Raw genomic sequence first — 17,377 nt, forward strand, 5'->3', positions numbered from 1 at the left:
GCCACCAGCTGGACCCTGACCTTCCGTGCCAGGAGTTGGCCTATATCTGATCCCCAGAGGCCTTTTTCCTGTTGCACCATCTCCTTCTACCCTGGGTAGAGCCAGCTCCTGGCTGCCCATCCCTGCTGCCCTGGATTGACACCTCCGACTCACAGTAACATATTGTATTTATTGACTTTTGGAAGATAGGTCAAAGTCAGTCTGGGTGTAGGCCCAACTGCTCTCCATGAGTGTTGCGAGCCACAGGGAGTCTCGGCCATTCCAGGTTGCTTACAAAGTGCTTTTATTCCCACCGTAATGACTAAGTGGTGACTCCCAGGGTCCAGGCTCTTGCAGACACTCTCTGAAATCTGCTCGTGGACGGGTTACCGGCCCGTTCCCCTGCCCATCTGTGTTGGGCCCTTCTTGGAAAAAGCAGTTTTTGGTTGTACCGACAAGACGTTGTTGTCCCCGATCTGCACTCCGTAACAGTGGTTGAAGCTAAATGATGGCTGCGGCGGCCCTTTAAGAGAGGAGGAGGTGGTGGGAGGATTCAGGGGTTAGAAAGGTGTGGCTCGGGGAGAGAGGCAGCGGCACCTTGTGTCCACCCTGGGGAGCGCAAGTGCGGGGTCTTTGCCTGAGAGGAGCTGTGTCACAGTACGATTTGTGTCTCCTCAGAATTAGTTTTGTAGAAGCTCAAGAGCAGTGCCTGATATTTGGGTGTCTTCGGTGGGAGACGCTCTGGACTGCCTTAGCAACAAAGGAACCAAGGGAGCTCATGGACCTGGTGCTGGGGAAAGTCAGCAGGTCCCAGGCCAATCTAGGTTTTGTTGTGTGACCTCAGTGAGCTCCTTTCCTAGTGCGAGTCAGGTTTCTCGCATGTTAAATAAGACATATGGGGCTTAGATGATCTCTAGTCATTTCTTCCCACCTCCAAAGTAACTTGAGTCTATATATATATATATATATATATATGTGTGTGTGTGTGTGTGTGTGTATATATATATATATATATATATGTGAGGAGGAAGAAGGTGATGGGAAAGTTGAGCAGGGGAGACCAATAGAGGATGAAGAATGGGTACCTGCTGTTGGATTTGGCCTTGGGATCCCAGGGGACCAATGAGGGCCATGTCTTCTATTTCCCTGAAAACATCAGAGTTCACAGGCTTTCGGGAGGGTAGTCCCATTGCTGCATACCCATCAGGCCTAAGTTTCCCTTGGGAAGGGGGCATAACCTAGTTTTTCCAGTGTCTCACCTGATTCCCTTGGGGGCTGGGATCTGGAGTCTCATTAAAGAATGGTCTAGGTGTTGGGCCTTGGAAGGGTAAAGTGTGTGGAGTTTGGGGAGTCTGAGCCCCCATGTCAGAAGATGGCGTAGCTGTTGTGGCGTGCCCAGTGGGTTCTTCCTGTGTTCTCTTCTCAGTAAAGTTTATGGATTTTTCAGGAGCTGGTCTGGAGGGCTCCTCCAGACGCAGGTGGTCCAGCATTTCAGAAACTGTGGTTTTCCCTGGGCAGTCCATTTCTGTACCTCTTTGGCTTGGCTCTAGGGCAGACGACTTTCTGTCGCTGCTTCTGTGCTGAGACAGATAATGCTTTACCTGCACAGACAGAAGGACCATGTGTATCAGGAGCTGGGGCAGCCAGAGCGAATATTTTCTTGGTCTCTAATCTGATAACTGGAGACTCACGGAAGGTTCGGGTGGGTGGGAATGCTGGTCAAACATTAAAGAATGGTTGCCAGGGGGCATAAATTAGACGGTCAAGGGGACCACACAGCCATCCCTCAATAGCTCCTGGATAGGAAGGTGGTTTTGGAAACTCACTTTGGAGACAGCAGCATCTATCTTGTCCTGTACCTGGATGAAAGCGTCATTGGTTTTTGGTCGGCAATCTGAAAGGCAACAGTGAGTTGTATATGAGCAGAACTTTTTTCCTTAGGAAAGGCTCTGCTCAAGACCCAAGCTTATCCTAGTGGCCAGAGAAATGGCCAACTTGCCCTGGAAGGATGGCCTGTTTTTGGGCTCAGAACTCCAGCAATGCACCATTAACTCCTTCAGTCCTGACAGGCCAGGAGTCTCACGGCTGTCCAGAGGCAGCTCTGTCATTGGAGGTCGATTCTGCCTTTCACACACGGCTCCGCGAACTAGCGATGAATTGTCTACCACTGGAGTTGGGGAGAGTGACCATCACAAAAGGAATTCATTAAACGAGGAGACACCGATTCTGTTGTGGACAGAAGCAGGGAGTCTCATCCCAGGAGGAGGTGAGGTGGGAAGAAGGCAGTAAGGGCGGGTTTGGGGTTTGGTGCTTTCCGGCACCTGGGCTAAGGGTCTCAGAATCCATCTAGGGCCTTACTCTCGGCTTCTCTCCCAGCCAGCACTGCCCACACGAGGATCCCAAAGCTGCATGGAGACAAAGTGGAGGCTTAGCTGGCCACTGGCAAGACCGAGTTCCCACATCACAGCCTTTAGAAGGGCCTAAACAGGTGTTGAAATTTGGGGTGCACTGGGGGTGGATAGCTTACCTGTAGACATCACTGGCTGGAGAAGCCTTCCTGTTGACATCAACCAAGAGCTCTGGGGCCAAGTAAGCTAAGGTGCCTCCCGAATTTCTGGACCCTGACCCTGTCTGTGACCCTCCCTGAAATGTGGACAGGCCAAAATCTGCTAGCTGTAAAGGAAAGGAAGAAGAGGGTATTAGATGACAGGGGCCAGAGAGCCTCCAGAATTCCCCACCTCTCTCCTCCAGAAGATGCAGCCTCAGCCTTTGGAAGCTGGTCTGGGGAACCAGAGGACAGAGGTGGGGTCAATGAAACCTGAGGCAGGAGATCTAAGTCGGTGATGTTCAGGCCTGGATCCATTGAGGGGCTTTGTGGAAAAGGCCTGTGAAACCAGTCCAGGTGGGTAAGGAGGGCGTCCATCACCTGGTATAGCTAGAGCTAAAACTCCCTAGTTGGGTGTTGACGTCTGAGTAATCTTGTATTCAGAGGGACGGGCCGAGGGTACTCAACATGGCCCCAAGCCTGCGCTGGGGTGCAGATAGGCTGACCTTGGCGTGGAGATCCAGGTCCAGTAGGACATTAGAGGGCTTGAGGTCCCGGTGCAGGAGCACAGGGTTCAGGCTGTGCAGGTAACACATCCCCAGCACCACTTCCTGCAGTAGGCGACAGAGGAGAGGCCAGGGCCGAGGGCACGCGGGCTGCAGCAGCCCCGCGAGGGAGCCATACTCCATGAACCCTGTTACAAGAGCCGGCCCTGACGCGCAGTCCCACCTGAGGCTCTCCGTGACCCCCAGCAGGAGCAGCACATGCTGGTTCCGCAGATTCGCCATGGCCTTCACCTCTCTGGATATCGCCTTCCTACAGGCCCGAAGGGGAGCTACGGTTGGGTTGGGCCCTGGGGGATCCCACCCTGACCCCACTCAAGCTCCTTGATCACACCACGCCTGCAGCCGGGGGCCACTCACGAGTTCACGATCTTGACGGCTACATCGTGGCCCCATGTTCTGTGTTTTGCCCGGAACACTGCCCCGAACCCGCCTTTGCCCACAAACTCCGGGTTCTCCAGTTCTTCGCAGCACACGAGAGGGGCCGAGGCACCACTTGGCCTGAGGGAGGGTGAATGTGGAGGCCCCACCTCCGGGTCAGAGCATCCTCCTGACACTGCGCGCGGGCAGCGTGTCCAGCCTCCCTCTGCGGCCCGCCTCGCCCCCAGCGCCGTGCCCTACCTCAGCAAAGGCGGCCTCCGAGTGCGCCCCAGGGCATCCTGTGTGGGTGTGCCGGAGACAGGGCTCACTCCCAACTCACCATAGCTTGAGAGAAGACATCGGGAGCTACCGGCTTCCTGGGGTTGTGCGGGCACAGCTGGGGCTGTAAACACGACGCCTCGGCTGGGGGTGGCGTGTGGGCTGATTGAAGACAGGGTCCGCAAGGGGAGCAACTGATTGGTCACAAGGCGCGGAGGTCTGCGCCCCGAATTCCGCTTCCCAGGTCGCTCCCCGGCCTTCGAATGACTGAAGCACTTCCTTTTTAAAGGCGGTGCTGCTCGGGGGCCCGCCCCCTGGGGTGAGGCAGAAAAAAAAAAAAAAACCAACTTGGGGGCTGTCGTTTCCTGTGCACCTGCCTCGAAATTGCTTCCACTTAAGGGAATAAACTAGTCATTGGGTGTGCCACAAAAGGAGCCCTCACCGTCGAGGAACACGCAATTGACTCCCCGCAGCCAGGTACACAAGCTGGCTTCTTTAATCTTGTTGACCTTGGCAGAGGCAGGCCAAGTAAGTGTGGAAATAGCTTAGCATCGGGTTCTGCTCCACCAAGCTGGCTCATATTTATTTCTTAAGGAAAACAACAACAACAACTTTTGAGACAAGGTCTCTCCATGTAGGTTTGGTTGATCTGGAACTCGCTATGTAGACCGGGGTGACCTCACACTCACAGAGGACCATCCGCCTCCGCCTCCAGAGTAAGTGCTGGGATTAAAGGTGTGTGCCACCACGCTCGGCTCATTTATTTATCTTAAAATTTGTGTATGTATTTGTGTATGTATGTAGAATTTGTGTATGTGCAAGTCCGTGTATGTCGGGGTGGGCTGCGTGTCATGATGTGTGCGCTTGTGGAGGTCACAGGACAAGCTCAGGTAAGGTTGTCCTTCCGACTTGTTTGAGACGGTGTCTCTTTGTTGTGGTCTGCTGTGTGCACAAGGCCAACTAGCCTGTGAGCGTCCCAGCATTCTCCTGTCTCTGCCTCTCACCTTTCTGTAGGAACGCTGGGGAGGCAGGCGTGGGCTACTGTCCCCAGTTTCACTTGAGTTGTGGGGATTTGAGGTCAGGTCAGCATGCTTGCAATGAGGAGAGCTTTACCCACTAAGTGGCCTCCCCACCTCCCCTAGCTCAAGCTAGCTTCTGTTTGCAAATGCCTCTGGGCTGTCTAAGTCTGCCTGTATGGGTGGCTGGGGAAGGTGTGAGATGAGTAGCAATGAAGGGCCTCCCTCTGAATTCCTGCTCAGGACTTAATAAGCTCTTGCTAAGACAAGTCCTTGACGTTGGAAGCAACTTGTCTGCTCTACGACCTGCTCCGTGAAGCTGGAAGGCCAAGGTCTATCCCAGGCCATTGCAGGCTAGACATGCTGTCCCTGCTGTAAAGGAATTGCCATTGCAGTGTTCACTGCAGCAAATATGACTTAGGGCTTCCCACCCTTCCCCGTGTGCGGTGCCTCCTGCATGCAAATACTCTGATTCATGTTCCTGATAAGAATATACTCTTGGAGAAGGCTTTTCAGGACCCCGCAGTGTCACAGTGCTGGGTAACGGGAGTGCCTTCAATCTCAACACTCAGGAGGCTGAAGCAGGCAGACATCTAGGACCAGCCTGGTCTACATAAGGCCTTCCAAGCCAGCTAGGGCCACATAGCAAAACCTTGCCCCAAAGTAAGCAAGTGAAAAAGAACTTAAGGCAGGGGCTGGCGAGATGGCTCGTCAGTTAAAAACAGTGGCTGCTCTTCCAGAGGACCCAGGCTTGATTCCCGGCACCTACATGATGACCCACAACTGTATATAATGCTAATTCCAGGGAATTGGACACCCTCTTCCATCCTCTGTGGGCACTAGACATGCACGTGGTCACAGACATACATGCAGACAAAACACTTATACACATAAAATTAAATTTAAAAAGAATTTAAAGTGTACTGGTAAATTTTACCGGTCCACGGCATGATGGTGCCTGGAGGTGGAAATTGCTGGACAGTCAGCCCTAGCATTCAGTCCTCAATAGGACAAGCCAACCCCAAGCTACACTCTGGAGCGATTTCATAGTCACTCTTCATTTCCTCCTCCCAGGTCCCATAAACTACCACTTTTTTCCTCTCTGTAAATCTGAACACTTCAGGTTGCCTTATAAAAGAGGCATCGATCCATCCCAACACTCAGGAGGCAGAGTTAGGCAGATCCCTGTGAGTTTGAGGCCAGCCTGGTCTACAGAGTGAGTTTCAGGACAGCCAAGGCTACACAGAAAAACCCTGTCTTGAAAACAAAAACAAAACAAAACAACAACAACAAAAAAAAAAACCCACCACCACCACCAAAACTATCTTCGAGGTTCATTATGTTATGGGATGTTTCTGGATTTTATTAAGGTTAAATTAAGGATTTTATTAAGGTTAAAAGGCCCAAAATATTCTAGCTGTATATCACACTTGTATTCTGGACATGCGGGCGGTTTTCTCCTTTTGAACACTGAGTGAACCCTGCCTGGCCTCTGGTTCTTTCAGAAGTGGAAGTGCTCACAGCACATGCCGTTGAAGTGAGAGAGCCAGCTCTCTCATCAACATGGGTTTGGTAAGATGCTCAGCGGTTTGGGTTGAATGTGCTGGAACACTTCCCCCCTTTGATGCAGGTCAGAATTTCTGAGATCTTAGTCTGCCTGCCTTAGGGATCTCGCAGTGTGGTGGAGTGAAGCGTCTTCATTATTTTGGAAATGTCTTTTCACTCCTTGAAAAAATACATTTGCAGGATATAAGATTCCAGTGTTTACATCTTTTCCCCTCTCCTAATGTGATTCCAAGTTTATGTCTGTTAAGCCTCTTTGCTCCTTACACTAAGCTTTTCTGTAGCCTTGCCTGTCTTTGCCACATTAAAAGAAGGCTCTTTTTCAGGGGACCTGTTTGTTTGGCTGTGGCTCCGTTTGACCCAGCTCTGCAATTTTAGTAGTTAACACAAATTTTTGGCTGGTGTTTCTTTTTTCCCCTCTAAATCTATCTGGGAATTTAAAGACATTTTCTTTTCTTTTTTTTTTTTTTTTCTTTTTTTACTATGTTTGAGTAATGGATGGTAGTAACAGCAACAGTGTGGCTGTACTTAATCACTGAACCGCTTATTTCAAATGCTTAAAATGATACATTTTATGCTACACATATTTCATCTGATGGAGATACATTTTCATGTATCAGAAAAGAGATCCAGGGACAGGGAGTGTTGCTCAGTTGGTGCAGTGCTCACCTCTCATGCTAGTGCAAACCGGGAGCAATGGTGCACACCTGGCCTCCCAGAATTCCCCCAGCATTCTGGTGGTGGTGGCAGGAAGCTCCAGAGTCTGAGGTTCTTCTCAGTTACATAGTGAGTTTAAGGCCAACCTGGGCTACATGAGATCTTCGTGCCTCAAAAAGGGAGGGGGATTCTATGAAGATGCATCAATGAATGTTTAACTGTTTGTATTAATAAGCAGTTATCTGTGTGTAGACATTAAAGTTCACTGGGGGAATAAAAGAACGGTGTAAAACTGGGAATGGTAACACGTGACTGTGATCACAGCTCTGTGCAGGTCCAGGCAGGGAGGTGAGGGGTTCAAGGTCCTCTGATAATCCCCAGATTCGAGGACAGCCTGTGCTACAGAGTGAGAGAGGGCCTGCCTCAAACAACAGAAAGAAAAAGAAGCAATAAAGAAGAGCAGACATGTGCATAATCGTGTTTAGAATATCTGAGTAAGAGATAGATCTATTGGCCCAACGCTGGAAAGGTGGAGGCGGGAGGACCATGAGTCTGAGGCTAGCCTGGTAGATGCGGTGAGATTCTGTCTCAAACAAGCAGAACTGAAGGATCCAGTAGAAGCAGGTTCAAGGGAATTGCTCCTGGATAGGGACTTTATAGGTGGACTATTTTTATTTTTTTGTGTTTTATGGATTTTTTTTCCCCCCTCAAGATTTATTTAGAAGGGTGACAGACCTCTTGGAATTGGACTTACAGGCTGTTGTGAGCCACACAGTTTGCTTGTTGGGAACTAAACTTGGATCCTTTGGAAGAGCAGCAAGTGCTCTTAACTACTGAGTCATCCCTCAGCCCTGTATGTCCTTATTCAAAGCTTCATCTTCTCATATTTCTGAGATGACTCCATGGAGCATGCGCAGTGACACTGGGTTGCAGCCTCCTGTTTTCCCCTAGGACACCGTCCAGGCATGAAACAGCTTCCCTTCCTCCCTGCTACTCTAACCCAGAACCTTTGCTGTTGAACTTTTGTACCTAACTGATATTACTGGGCCCCGAGTTTGCCTATGGTAAACAGAGATAAACTTGCTGGAGTGTGCGCGTTCGTGTGTGTGTGTGTGTGTGTGTGTGTGTGTGTGTGTGATTCCAGTCCAAAAGGATATTGTGAGCCAATAAGGAAGTCCACAGGGCAGACTTACTTTCTGTTTTCCTTTCTGTGCAGGCATCCTCACGTCATTGTCATCAACAGTAACCAGTGCTGGCCTTTTTCATAATTGATAGTTCATAAAAAGCACTATCACAGCAAATCACCACAGATGTGAGGTTGGAAATACTGCAGAAATCCAAAACCCTCTAGCTTCTTTTTTTTTCTTTTTCTTTTCTTTTTTTTTTATGGTGGCACTGAAGGTCCCTTGTCACTGTGCTAACTGCTGGGAAACACCAGAAGGGGAGAGATATAACTAGGGGAAGACAAAAAATTAAGCAAGCAAGCAAGCAAACAAACAAAAAACCGAATGACTACAAAAATCTGTCTGTCCCAGGGGAACTGGGCTGCACTTGGAGAAGTCACAAAAGCAAATCCCGGGGTTGGGCAGAAAGAAGCTAGCTACTGGGTAAGTTTCTGCCTGGAGGGAGGCCTCACCCGCTCTGGCCTCTGCTGCTCCCTTCTCTTGGGCTGTTTTCTGTTGGAAGCCCCTCCGGTGCTGAAGGCATGCTTGTCTTCAGGATCCTATGCCTGGCAGGCCCCTCTTGTTTTTCTGTATTGAAGCTGAGATGCCTTCATACAGCCACTGGATCCTGAGACACCTATGCTTCCTGTCTCACAGAAAGCAGTGTGGAGTGTTTTGATTAATTGTAAAACCTCCTGGGCTAGGTTATTGTGAAGATGGAATGAAACAAGACACATAACACATGCTCAGTAAATAGTAATCATCCCTACAATAAACACTACTGAATTTCCAGTGGGAGGTGCATAGATTCAAATTCCCTGGTAGAACAGAGAAAGCTGACCTAACTGCTGCTCCAAATGGCCAGCTTTTCCTTCTGATAAGTGTCCAGCTCCACCCTTTCCTCTCGGTGCCCTTTAAGGACGTATTCTCTCTTTTCTCCCAGAGACTTGACCTGAGGGAGGTACTAAGGAAGTTAGTGTTCTCTGGCTTGCCATCTTAATGGAGGGGAAGGTGTGGTCGATGCTCACAGTCACTTGACAGTTCCCTGTCTGGTACAGGAGTGCTCACCTTGGTTAAAAGCTTGCTGTATTACTTACCTGAAGGTGGGCTCTGTGCTGGGTCATCACTCAGGGCGCTTTGTACGAGAAACCCTCGGGCGGCCTGTGGTTTGAGCTGTGGTTGTGGTTGACCTTTGCTGATCCTGACAAGGCCTCATGTAAGAGGCCTGGCTCTGTATCTCTCCAGCAGCTGATCAGAAGTGTGGGGAGAGGGGATGGGACTGGATGCTCTGAGTGTGGCCCTCAGCTCCCTGTTAAATCCCGAGGTTCTCCTACAGTACTTCAGATGGTCTCTGGAGGGACTGAGTCCTGACCAGTAGCAAGCAACACATACGTTTTGGTGTCCTCTTTTCCCCCCTGATATGCAGTTTCTCCTCTCTTCCTCCTGAAATGGGAGACCCACTCCCGACAAAGGCCCCAATCTAGGTCTTAGGCCCTGTTCTCAGAAGAACACAATCCAAGACCCACCTTCTCCTCGGCTTCCTCTTCATTGTTTTCCCAAGAATGTCTCTGTGACCAGGGTTGTTGTCTGCAAGGAACGAAAAAAAAAAAGAAAGTAAACACAGCCAAATCTAACCACCTCAGAGCTGGGGCCTAATGTCCACTGGCACCTAGGATATGTTACAGATTCTGGTCTGTCATTACATGAGCTCTTGAGGCTGGATAGTATTAGCCTATTTAAATTTTTTTATTTATCTTTTTATTTGCATGAGTGTTTGGCCTATACATACATCTGTACCATGTGTGTGCTGTGTCCACATGGACCAGAAAGGGCAATGGATTCTTGAAGATAGGTGGTTGTTAGCCAATAGATTTTCTCTGCCAACGAAATAAGCAAGTTTAAGTCGAATTAAAACTATAAAAGCAGGTTTATTGGGGACAGTTCTTAGGTCGGCTTACTGGTCTCAGAGAATGAGACTAGGGAAGTCACCATGCAGACAGGGAGGGAGGTGTACAGGAGTTCTCTATCTCTAACACAGGGGGGTTGGCTGGCGGGTCTTTTTCATATGCAGCACACACCTGGCATTGGCTGGTGACGACATGAGCAATTGTTAGGTCCCTGAGAACAGGCCAGTGGAATTGCCTGTATGTTAACAGGGTTAGGGTTAGGGGCCCTGGGTCTGAACCCAACCTCCCAGCCTTTTGTTGATAATAAATGAACAAGGGGCAGTGTAATCATCTATGGCTCCTTCCTGCTGATTTTGGGGGTTGTTATTGGAGTCCCCGAAAGGTGGAATGTTGGACAAACGGGCAGTTCACTTGCTGTCCAGGCTCTGTAGAACCACCTGGGGCTAGCCGATTTGAAGTTGTCCTGCATGAAGGTTTTGAAGAAACACCTGAACCTGACAGGATGTTGGAACATATATATATATATATATATATATATATATATATATATATATATATATATATACAATGTTTCATATATATATATATTCCATATATATATTTGGCATATATATGTCATATGCCATATTTACACAGATACAGACACATACACACACACACACACACACACACACACACACACATATATATATATATATATATATATATATATACTTAACAGGATGTTGGAATAGATACATAGATAGATACATAGATAGATATAGGGGCAGAGGATAAAGGTAAGGCATTTAGGGAGAAAAATTTTTTCCTTAGGTGTACATTTGAAAACTTTTAAGCCCATTGTCTTGATAACTGGGGGAGGGGAGTCCCAAAACCAGGAAAAGGGGAAAGGACCGCACTCTGTGGAATAGCAATAGGTGGGGAACCTTAGGCTGTTGATTGACAGAGGTACTTAATCTGGAGTTCATTTGACCCATAAGTGGTGGATTTAAGTTGATTCCCTAAAGCTTACTAGAGTCTTTTTGTTTTGTTTTGTTTTGTTTTGTTTGTTTTTGAGACAGAGTCTCGCTATAAACCAGATCTAACTGCCTCCACCTCCCGAGTGCTGGGATTAAAGGTATGTGCCACCACACTGGGTTTACAAGAATCTTTTTAAGTTTACAAAAATAGAGATGTTTTAGACATGTTAGCATTACCATTGTTTGTAGTCTGTGCCGAAACCACACAGTAGAGAAGGCAGTAGGCTCACACCTTTGTCACAGAAGCTTGGGAAACAGTTCTGGGTTAACAGCATGAACGCTGAGGTGAGCTCAGGGAAGACAGGAGCCTTCTGTGGAGAAGAAGGGGCAAAACCTCACGTGATCTTGATTTTCAGTATGACTACAAACTGTGAAAAGTGCTCTCTTCCCTGTCTAGAAGACTGGATATATATATGGCTTTAGCACACTGAGAAGCGCTTTTAAGTCTATACTTAAAAGACAACCAGAGGAAATTTAAAATCTTAAGCTTGTGACCATGATAATAATGGATCATATAGTGGAAGCCTTTACCAGACTTAGACTAATAATTTATAAGAACTCCATTGATTAATGTTAAAGCTCTGAACTTTGAAGTCTTAATACAAGAATAGCACATTGAGGGAAGGGAATCTGAAACATAATTTTATTTTTTTATATATCTTAAAACGCTTTCTTATCATCATTTACACTTTCATGTCCTCCAACCTTCATAGCTTCCATTTACCAACCTTAAAACACCTTCTTAAACTGGGCATGGTGGCACATGCCTGTAATCCTGGCACTTGGGAGGCAGAGGCAGGCATATCTCTGTGAGCCGGAGGCCAGCTTGGTCAACAAAGCAAGTCTAGAACAGCCAGGCTTGATACACAGAGAAACCCTGTCTTGAAAAACGGACCAGCCTGATCAACAAAGCAAGTCTAGGACAGCCAGGGCTTGATACAAAGAGAAACCCTGTCTTGAAAAACCAACCAATCAACCAGCAAACCAACCAACCAAACAAAGAACCCACCTTCTTAGATCCTAAAACACTTTCTGAGATCCTCACAACCTAAGCTTCTGTATCCTCTGACCTTAGTCACCATGAGACACAGGTGGCTGATTACTGGGAGCAGTCACTGTAAAGCAAGATTTTTTAGATAAGGGAATAGTAAAAAGTTACTTTGAAACCTGTTTTCTGAGTCTAGTAACAAAGTAATCTCTGTCTAGACCCAGCAGCTCTAGGAGAGTGAGGCCTGTGGCCTTTTTTATACATTTGAAGATGACTGAGAAGGCAGCCAGAACCTTGGTTAAACTGATAAATCTTTTGCTAGTCTAGCCTTCAAATCCCTAGTGACCCTAGAAGGATAAAGTTTACTCGAGTAAACAGGAAGGGCAGACCAAGCTTCCAAAACTAGTAAAACTGATACAGAATTACCAGCTCCTTGGACAGTCACCCAAGGTTCCTCTGTGGTCAGTGGGGCACAATCTTCCTCCTGCCAGGCCCAGAGGATTTGACAGTCTTTTTTTTTCTGTGAAGCAGGGACTTGGAGGGACTGTCCTACTTTTGTCTAGGCAAAGTGAAGCAATCCACTTCTCAGTGTCCTGCTTCTCCACAGTTTGAACAGCATGCTGTCGGCCGTTGGGGTAAAAGGCAGTCTACGGCCCAGCGGCCAGCTTTGCTACACTTAGAACAGGCAGGTGGAGGTTCTTCTGTGCCCATCTTCTTTGGAGGGTGCTGTCAAGAGCTGGCATGTTTATCATGAAATTTTTTTAAGTAAACATTTAAATGTGCTTGAGAACCACCTATCTGTCGAAAATATGTCTGAATAGGCAAACTTTGCTTGTTTCTAGTTACCCATCCTAGGTTTAACCTTGAAAATGTATACAAAAGGCTAAGTAAGGCTTATTCCTGTGAGGAATTATGTTAGTATTTAGCATGACTACAAACATAGTTCTGAACACATTAAAGGATTTGTTTATTTATAAAGTGACTATTAATTTGCCTTCCTTCCTTCCTTCCTTCCTTCCTTCCTTCCTTCCTTCCTTCCTTCCTTCCTTCCTTGTTTTTCAAGACAGAGTTTCTCTGTGTAGCCTTGGCTGTCCTGGACTCACTCTGCAGACCAGGCTGGTCTTGAACTCACAGAAATCCTCCTGTCTCTGCTCCCAGAGCCCAGCTCTTGCATTTTTAAATTGTCCTTAACAGTTAGTAGCTCATGTAAGGTTAGGTTCTGCAGCTTTATCCTTGCTTAGTTTGAGCCTTAAAAACAACAGTCTTTGACTTGAAGCTTTTTAGGTATCACCGTTATAATAATGATTAATATGCCACACAACAGATCTGGTATAAAGGGGGTTTATTGTGGGAAAGGGGGAGGGGGAAGAGAGAGGAGCTGAGTGCCCATGACAGAGAAAGACAGAGGGACAGAGAGAGGGAGTGTAAGAGAAAGGAAGCTAGGGATGCTGGGGGTGGGGATAGGTGGTTTCTTTTATCAGGCACACAACTGCCAGCAGGCAGGTGATGACGTCAGAAGCTGCTAGGTCCCTGAAAGGTCTTTGAAAGGCCCCTGAAGGCAGGCCAGTGGAGCAGCCTGTACGCTAACAATCGCAATATAACTTTTAATCATAGATACAGTCCACAGAGTCTGGCAACTTTACTGATCCTGCAAATGGGCACAGTAAGAAAACAAAAATAGCCATTCCATGGGTGAAAAGGGAAAATGTTTATTCTAAACTGCTGTCCGGGAGAAAGGGGGGCTTGTGAGGTGTGGTGGGGCGTGTGAGCAGGGACTGAGGGAGCCTAGTGGCCAGCACTGATCTTGACAGGTTAGTGGGCACCACAGTCATAGTTAGTGGAAGGGTGACATGTTCCGTTCCTCTCGCCAGAGAAGAGAATGACTTCTCTTTTAGCAGGAACTTTCTTCAAGCCCCTGAGGGAATGGGTTTTTTTGTCTAAATGCCTGACCCTGGAAAAAGGACTTTTTTGGGGACCAGACACACTATTATTGTAGAATATTGCAGGGTTTTTGTTTGTTTGTTTGTTTTTGTATGGTTTAGTTTATCCAAACAGGACAAGGAAGCTAGGCAAGCATTACTGTGAACCTCATTAGACCTTAGGAGTTTATAGATCTTGGTTATTAAATAGTTTTAGGAGCTTGGTGTTGAGCCATTAGCAAAGATGTAAGTGGTCACACATATATCTCAAGTTAGCTTTTTAAATTCTGAATAGACCTTCATAACCTTAAAAATTCATCATCCTATACAGTATATTTTAAACCAGCACTGAATCACATATACAGTACATTGTATCAAACATAACTTTGAATTTCTATCATCATACAAACCCATACCAATCTAAGATGTTTGAGACTTGTTTCTTTCTTAGTCCAAAAGGAGATACAATAGTAAATGAAGCTCTCAGCAGGGCTGAGAAGTTTCATGATTGTTGCCTTGTACAATGTGGTCATCTTAAGATGGTGAGGTCACAGGGCAGGTTTTAAGGCATGTGGCCGACAGGGCTGCTATTTAAAAACATTTGCTTTCCTAGTAAATGAATCTATCTATCTATCTATCTATCTATCTATCTATCTATCTATCATCCATATATCATCTATCTATCTATCTAAATAAGTTGTGTTCAAGTTATATACACATATACACAGAGTTAAATCCAAGTTACATACATACATACATACATATCAAGTTGAAACTGAGTTACATACACACAAATACAGACATATATATGCCCTAAACAAGAGTTGAACCTCTCCCTCTGTCTCTCTCACACACGCCCATGTATAGATTTTAATTATAAGCCTTTTGTTACAAGTTTAAAGCCCTGCGCTCTGCCCAAAGTTTGGCTATGAGTCTCAGCATCTGCTCTGATACCCTGCAGGGTAGAGCCTTTCAGAGGCCCTCTGTGGTAGGCTTCTGTCCTGTTCCCTGTTTTCTCTTTCTTCTGATGTCCACCCTCTTTGCCTTTCTGAATGAGGATTGAGCATCTTAGCCACAGTCTTCCTTCTTGATTAGTTTCTTTAGGTATACAGATTTTAGTATGTTTATCCTATATTATATATCTAATATCCACTTATGAGTGTGTCTTTCTGTTTCTGGGAATCTTTTGAAAGAAGGGGGAGATAGTAAGACCTGGAGAGGACAGGAGCTCCACAAGGAGAGCAACAGAACCAAAATATCTGGGCCCAGGGGTCTTTTCTGAGACTGATACTCCAACCAGGGACCATTCATGGAGATAACCTAGAACCCCTGCACAGATGTAGCCCATAGCAGTTCAGTGTCCAAGTGGGTTTCCCTAGTAATGGGAACAGAGGCTGTCTCTGACATGAACTGATTGGCCTGCTCTTTGCTCACCTCCCCTTGAGGGAGGAGCAGTCTGACCAGTCCATAGAGGAAGACAATGCAGCCACTCCTGATGAGACCCGATAGACTAGGATCAGAAGGAAGGAGAGGAGGACCTCCCTTATCAGTGGACTTGGGGAGGGACATGGGTGGAGAAGGAGGGGGAAGGTGGGATTGGGAGGGGAGGAGGGAAGAAGCTACAGGGAGGATACAAAGTGAATAAACTATAATTAATAACAATAAAAATTAAAAAAGAAGCTAAAGCCAATTTTTGTTGTATATATATACCCAATGAGAAACTTACAAATTCTTAGAAAAGGAATTTACAACATAGTCTTAAAATATTTTTTGTTTGCGAGCAGAGTGCATTGGAACGAGAAATGAAAGGTTTTTAAGAGTGGGGACATAGAACCTTAAGCGTAGAACAGAGTGAGTTTAGATATAAGATATTTTGGAATCATTTGTCCATGGCAGTGAGAATTTAGAAATAAGAGTGCCAGTTTCCGGCCTTCGGGGCCAAGGTGTTGAAATAAAATCTAAGTCCGTGAAGAGCGAGCGAGAACCGTGTTTGGCTTAGTGAAGCCTGGCTGCAGAAAGCCAACAGCGCCGTGCACGCGGGCAGGCTGAGAGACGGTGTCATGCGGTGGGCACAGCGGGCTAAAGAATTGGACCCTAGAATTATGAATCAAATTCAGAGACAAATGATTCACACATTCCTCAGGAGAGTCGGATGAGCAGCTTGGCTCGAGCAGTTTATCCGGTGTTGAGTGCCCCAGATGAAAGGTTTGGGATCCAAGTCTTTGGAGGCAAGGGGGTCTGCCCGCGTGATCATCCCTGCTAGTAGGGGTTGGGCCGTAGAATACTGGCTACAGAGGAGGAATGAGAGCACAGTTCCCAAAAAATCTGGACATAGGGAGCTCAGACCAGTTACCCTTCGGCTGGCAGCAATAGTCAAAATCCCGGAGGAGGCTAAAGTGTGGAGAGTGCCCCCTGGTGGCCATTTCGACTCATTACTGGGGCCAGGCAACAGCACAAAAGGGAAATCGGGTGTTCTGGGTGCAGGGTGAGTGACAGCCTCACTTGGGATACATTTTGCACGCACCCCCGCCCCCGGGGTGTCTGGCTATGGAGCAGTGTCCCACCCGATAGCCTGGGGCCCTGTGAGGCTGCAGCTTGGCAGGGGGTCCTGCGGGTCTTAGACCCAGAAGTACTTCTTAGGTAACTGCTGGGAAAGCCAATCCGGTCAGGTGGAAAGAAAGTTAGTCCTTGGAAGGAGTGGCCCCAGTCCCCACGTGGCCGAGGGCGGCTTGGCCCACCAGGCGGGGTCTCAGCACCAAGAGAATGAGAACAGGTTTTTTTCTCCGCCGACAAAATAAGCCAATTCAAGCCTAATTAAAAGTATAAAATCACAGCCGGGCATGATTTACTGCGCGCTTGTAATCCCAGTATTGGGGAGGCAGGGGCAGACAAATCTGCCAGGACAGATTGACCAGACCAGGCCAGTCTGGTCTACAAAGGAGTCCAGGACAGCCAAGGCTACACAGAGAAACCCTGTCTCGAAAAAACACAAACAAAAACCTAAAAAAAAAAAAAAAAAGTTATACATTCATGTTCACTAGTCTCAGAGAATGAGACCAGGACAATTGTCATGCAGATAGGAAGGGGAAGGAATGCATGCAAAGAGAGAAAAATGCAGAGGGAGGTAAAGAGAGAGAGAGAGAGAGAGAGAGAGAGAGAGAGAGATTAGGCCTAGCAGGTTAGGGTTAAGGGTTCCTGTTTGAAACCCAACATTTGCCACCCTGTGGTGCTCAAAACTGAACCTAGGTTCTCCGGAAGAGCAGCTGGAGCTCTTAATGTTGAACCACCTCTCCAGGGCGGAGTAGCCCCATTTTAAGGAAGCTGGGCATAGGGTTGCAATCTGGAATTCCAGCGCTTGGGATTCCGTGTGTCTGTGTGTGTGTGTGTGTGTGTGTGTGTGTGTGTGTGTGTGTGTGTGT

The 17,377-nt window shown here is 47.2% G+C and overlaps 2 protein-coding genes across 6 annotated transcripts in view; one reads left to right on the forward strand and one right to left on the reverse strand.

Moving 5' to 3' along the window:
* Positions 1 to 149: 149 nt before the first annotated feature.
* On the reverse strand, positions 150 to 3,982 carry Ripk3 (receptor interacting serine/threonine kinase 3). 4 transcript variants are annotated; one of them, XM_055616580.1, is made up of 11 exons: positions 3,788 to 3,982; positions 3,448 to 3,588; positions 3,254 to 3,340; positions 3,031 to 3,135; positions 2,507 to 2,652; positions 2,338 to 2,384; positions 1,979 to 2,146; positions 1,806 to 1,873; positions 1,239 to 1,580; positions 1,065 to 1,125; positions 150 to 502 (listed from the first exon to the last, which is right to left on the reverse strand). In XM_055616580.1, exons 1-11 carry the CDS (start codon positions 3,788 to 3,790, stop codon positions 366 to 368), a joined length of 1,305 nt encoding a protein of 434 aa, XP_055472555.1. In that variant the 5' UTR covers positions 3,791 to 3,982; the 3' UTR covers positions 150 to 365. The 4 variants fall into 4 exon arrangements, with proteins under 4 accessions (XP_055472555.1, XP_055472564.1, XP_055472547.1 ...); XM_055616589.1 differs by lacking the exon at positions 3,031 to 3,135; XM_055616572.1 differs by having other exon boundaries at positions 3,031 to 3,340.
* A 107-nt stretch (positions 3,983 to 4,089) lies between these two features.
* The window catches only part of Nfatc4 (nuclear factor of activated T cells 4), a 31,225-nt gene continuing 17,937 nt past the window's right edge, over positions 4,090 to 17,377 (forward strand). Inside the window, exons 1-2 of one of the 2 annotated variants that reach the window (XM_055616489.1) lie at positions 4,090 to 4,254; positions 4,365 to 4,442. The gene's annotated coding sequence lies outside the window, so the exon portion shown is untranslated. The remainder of the gene's footprint in view (positions 4,255 to 4,364; positions 4,443 to 17,377) is intronic. The other variant, XM_055616493.1, reaches the window with a different exon arrangement.

Source organism: Psammomys obesus, unplaced genomic scaffold, assembly GCF_907164565.1.
Source record: "Psammomys obesus unplaced genomic scaffold, mPsaObe1.curated_primary_1811, whole genome shotgun sequence".
Lineage (NCBI taxonomy): Eukaryota > Metazoa > Chordata > Mammalia > Rodentia > Muridae > Psammomys > Psammomys obesus.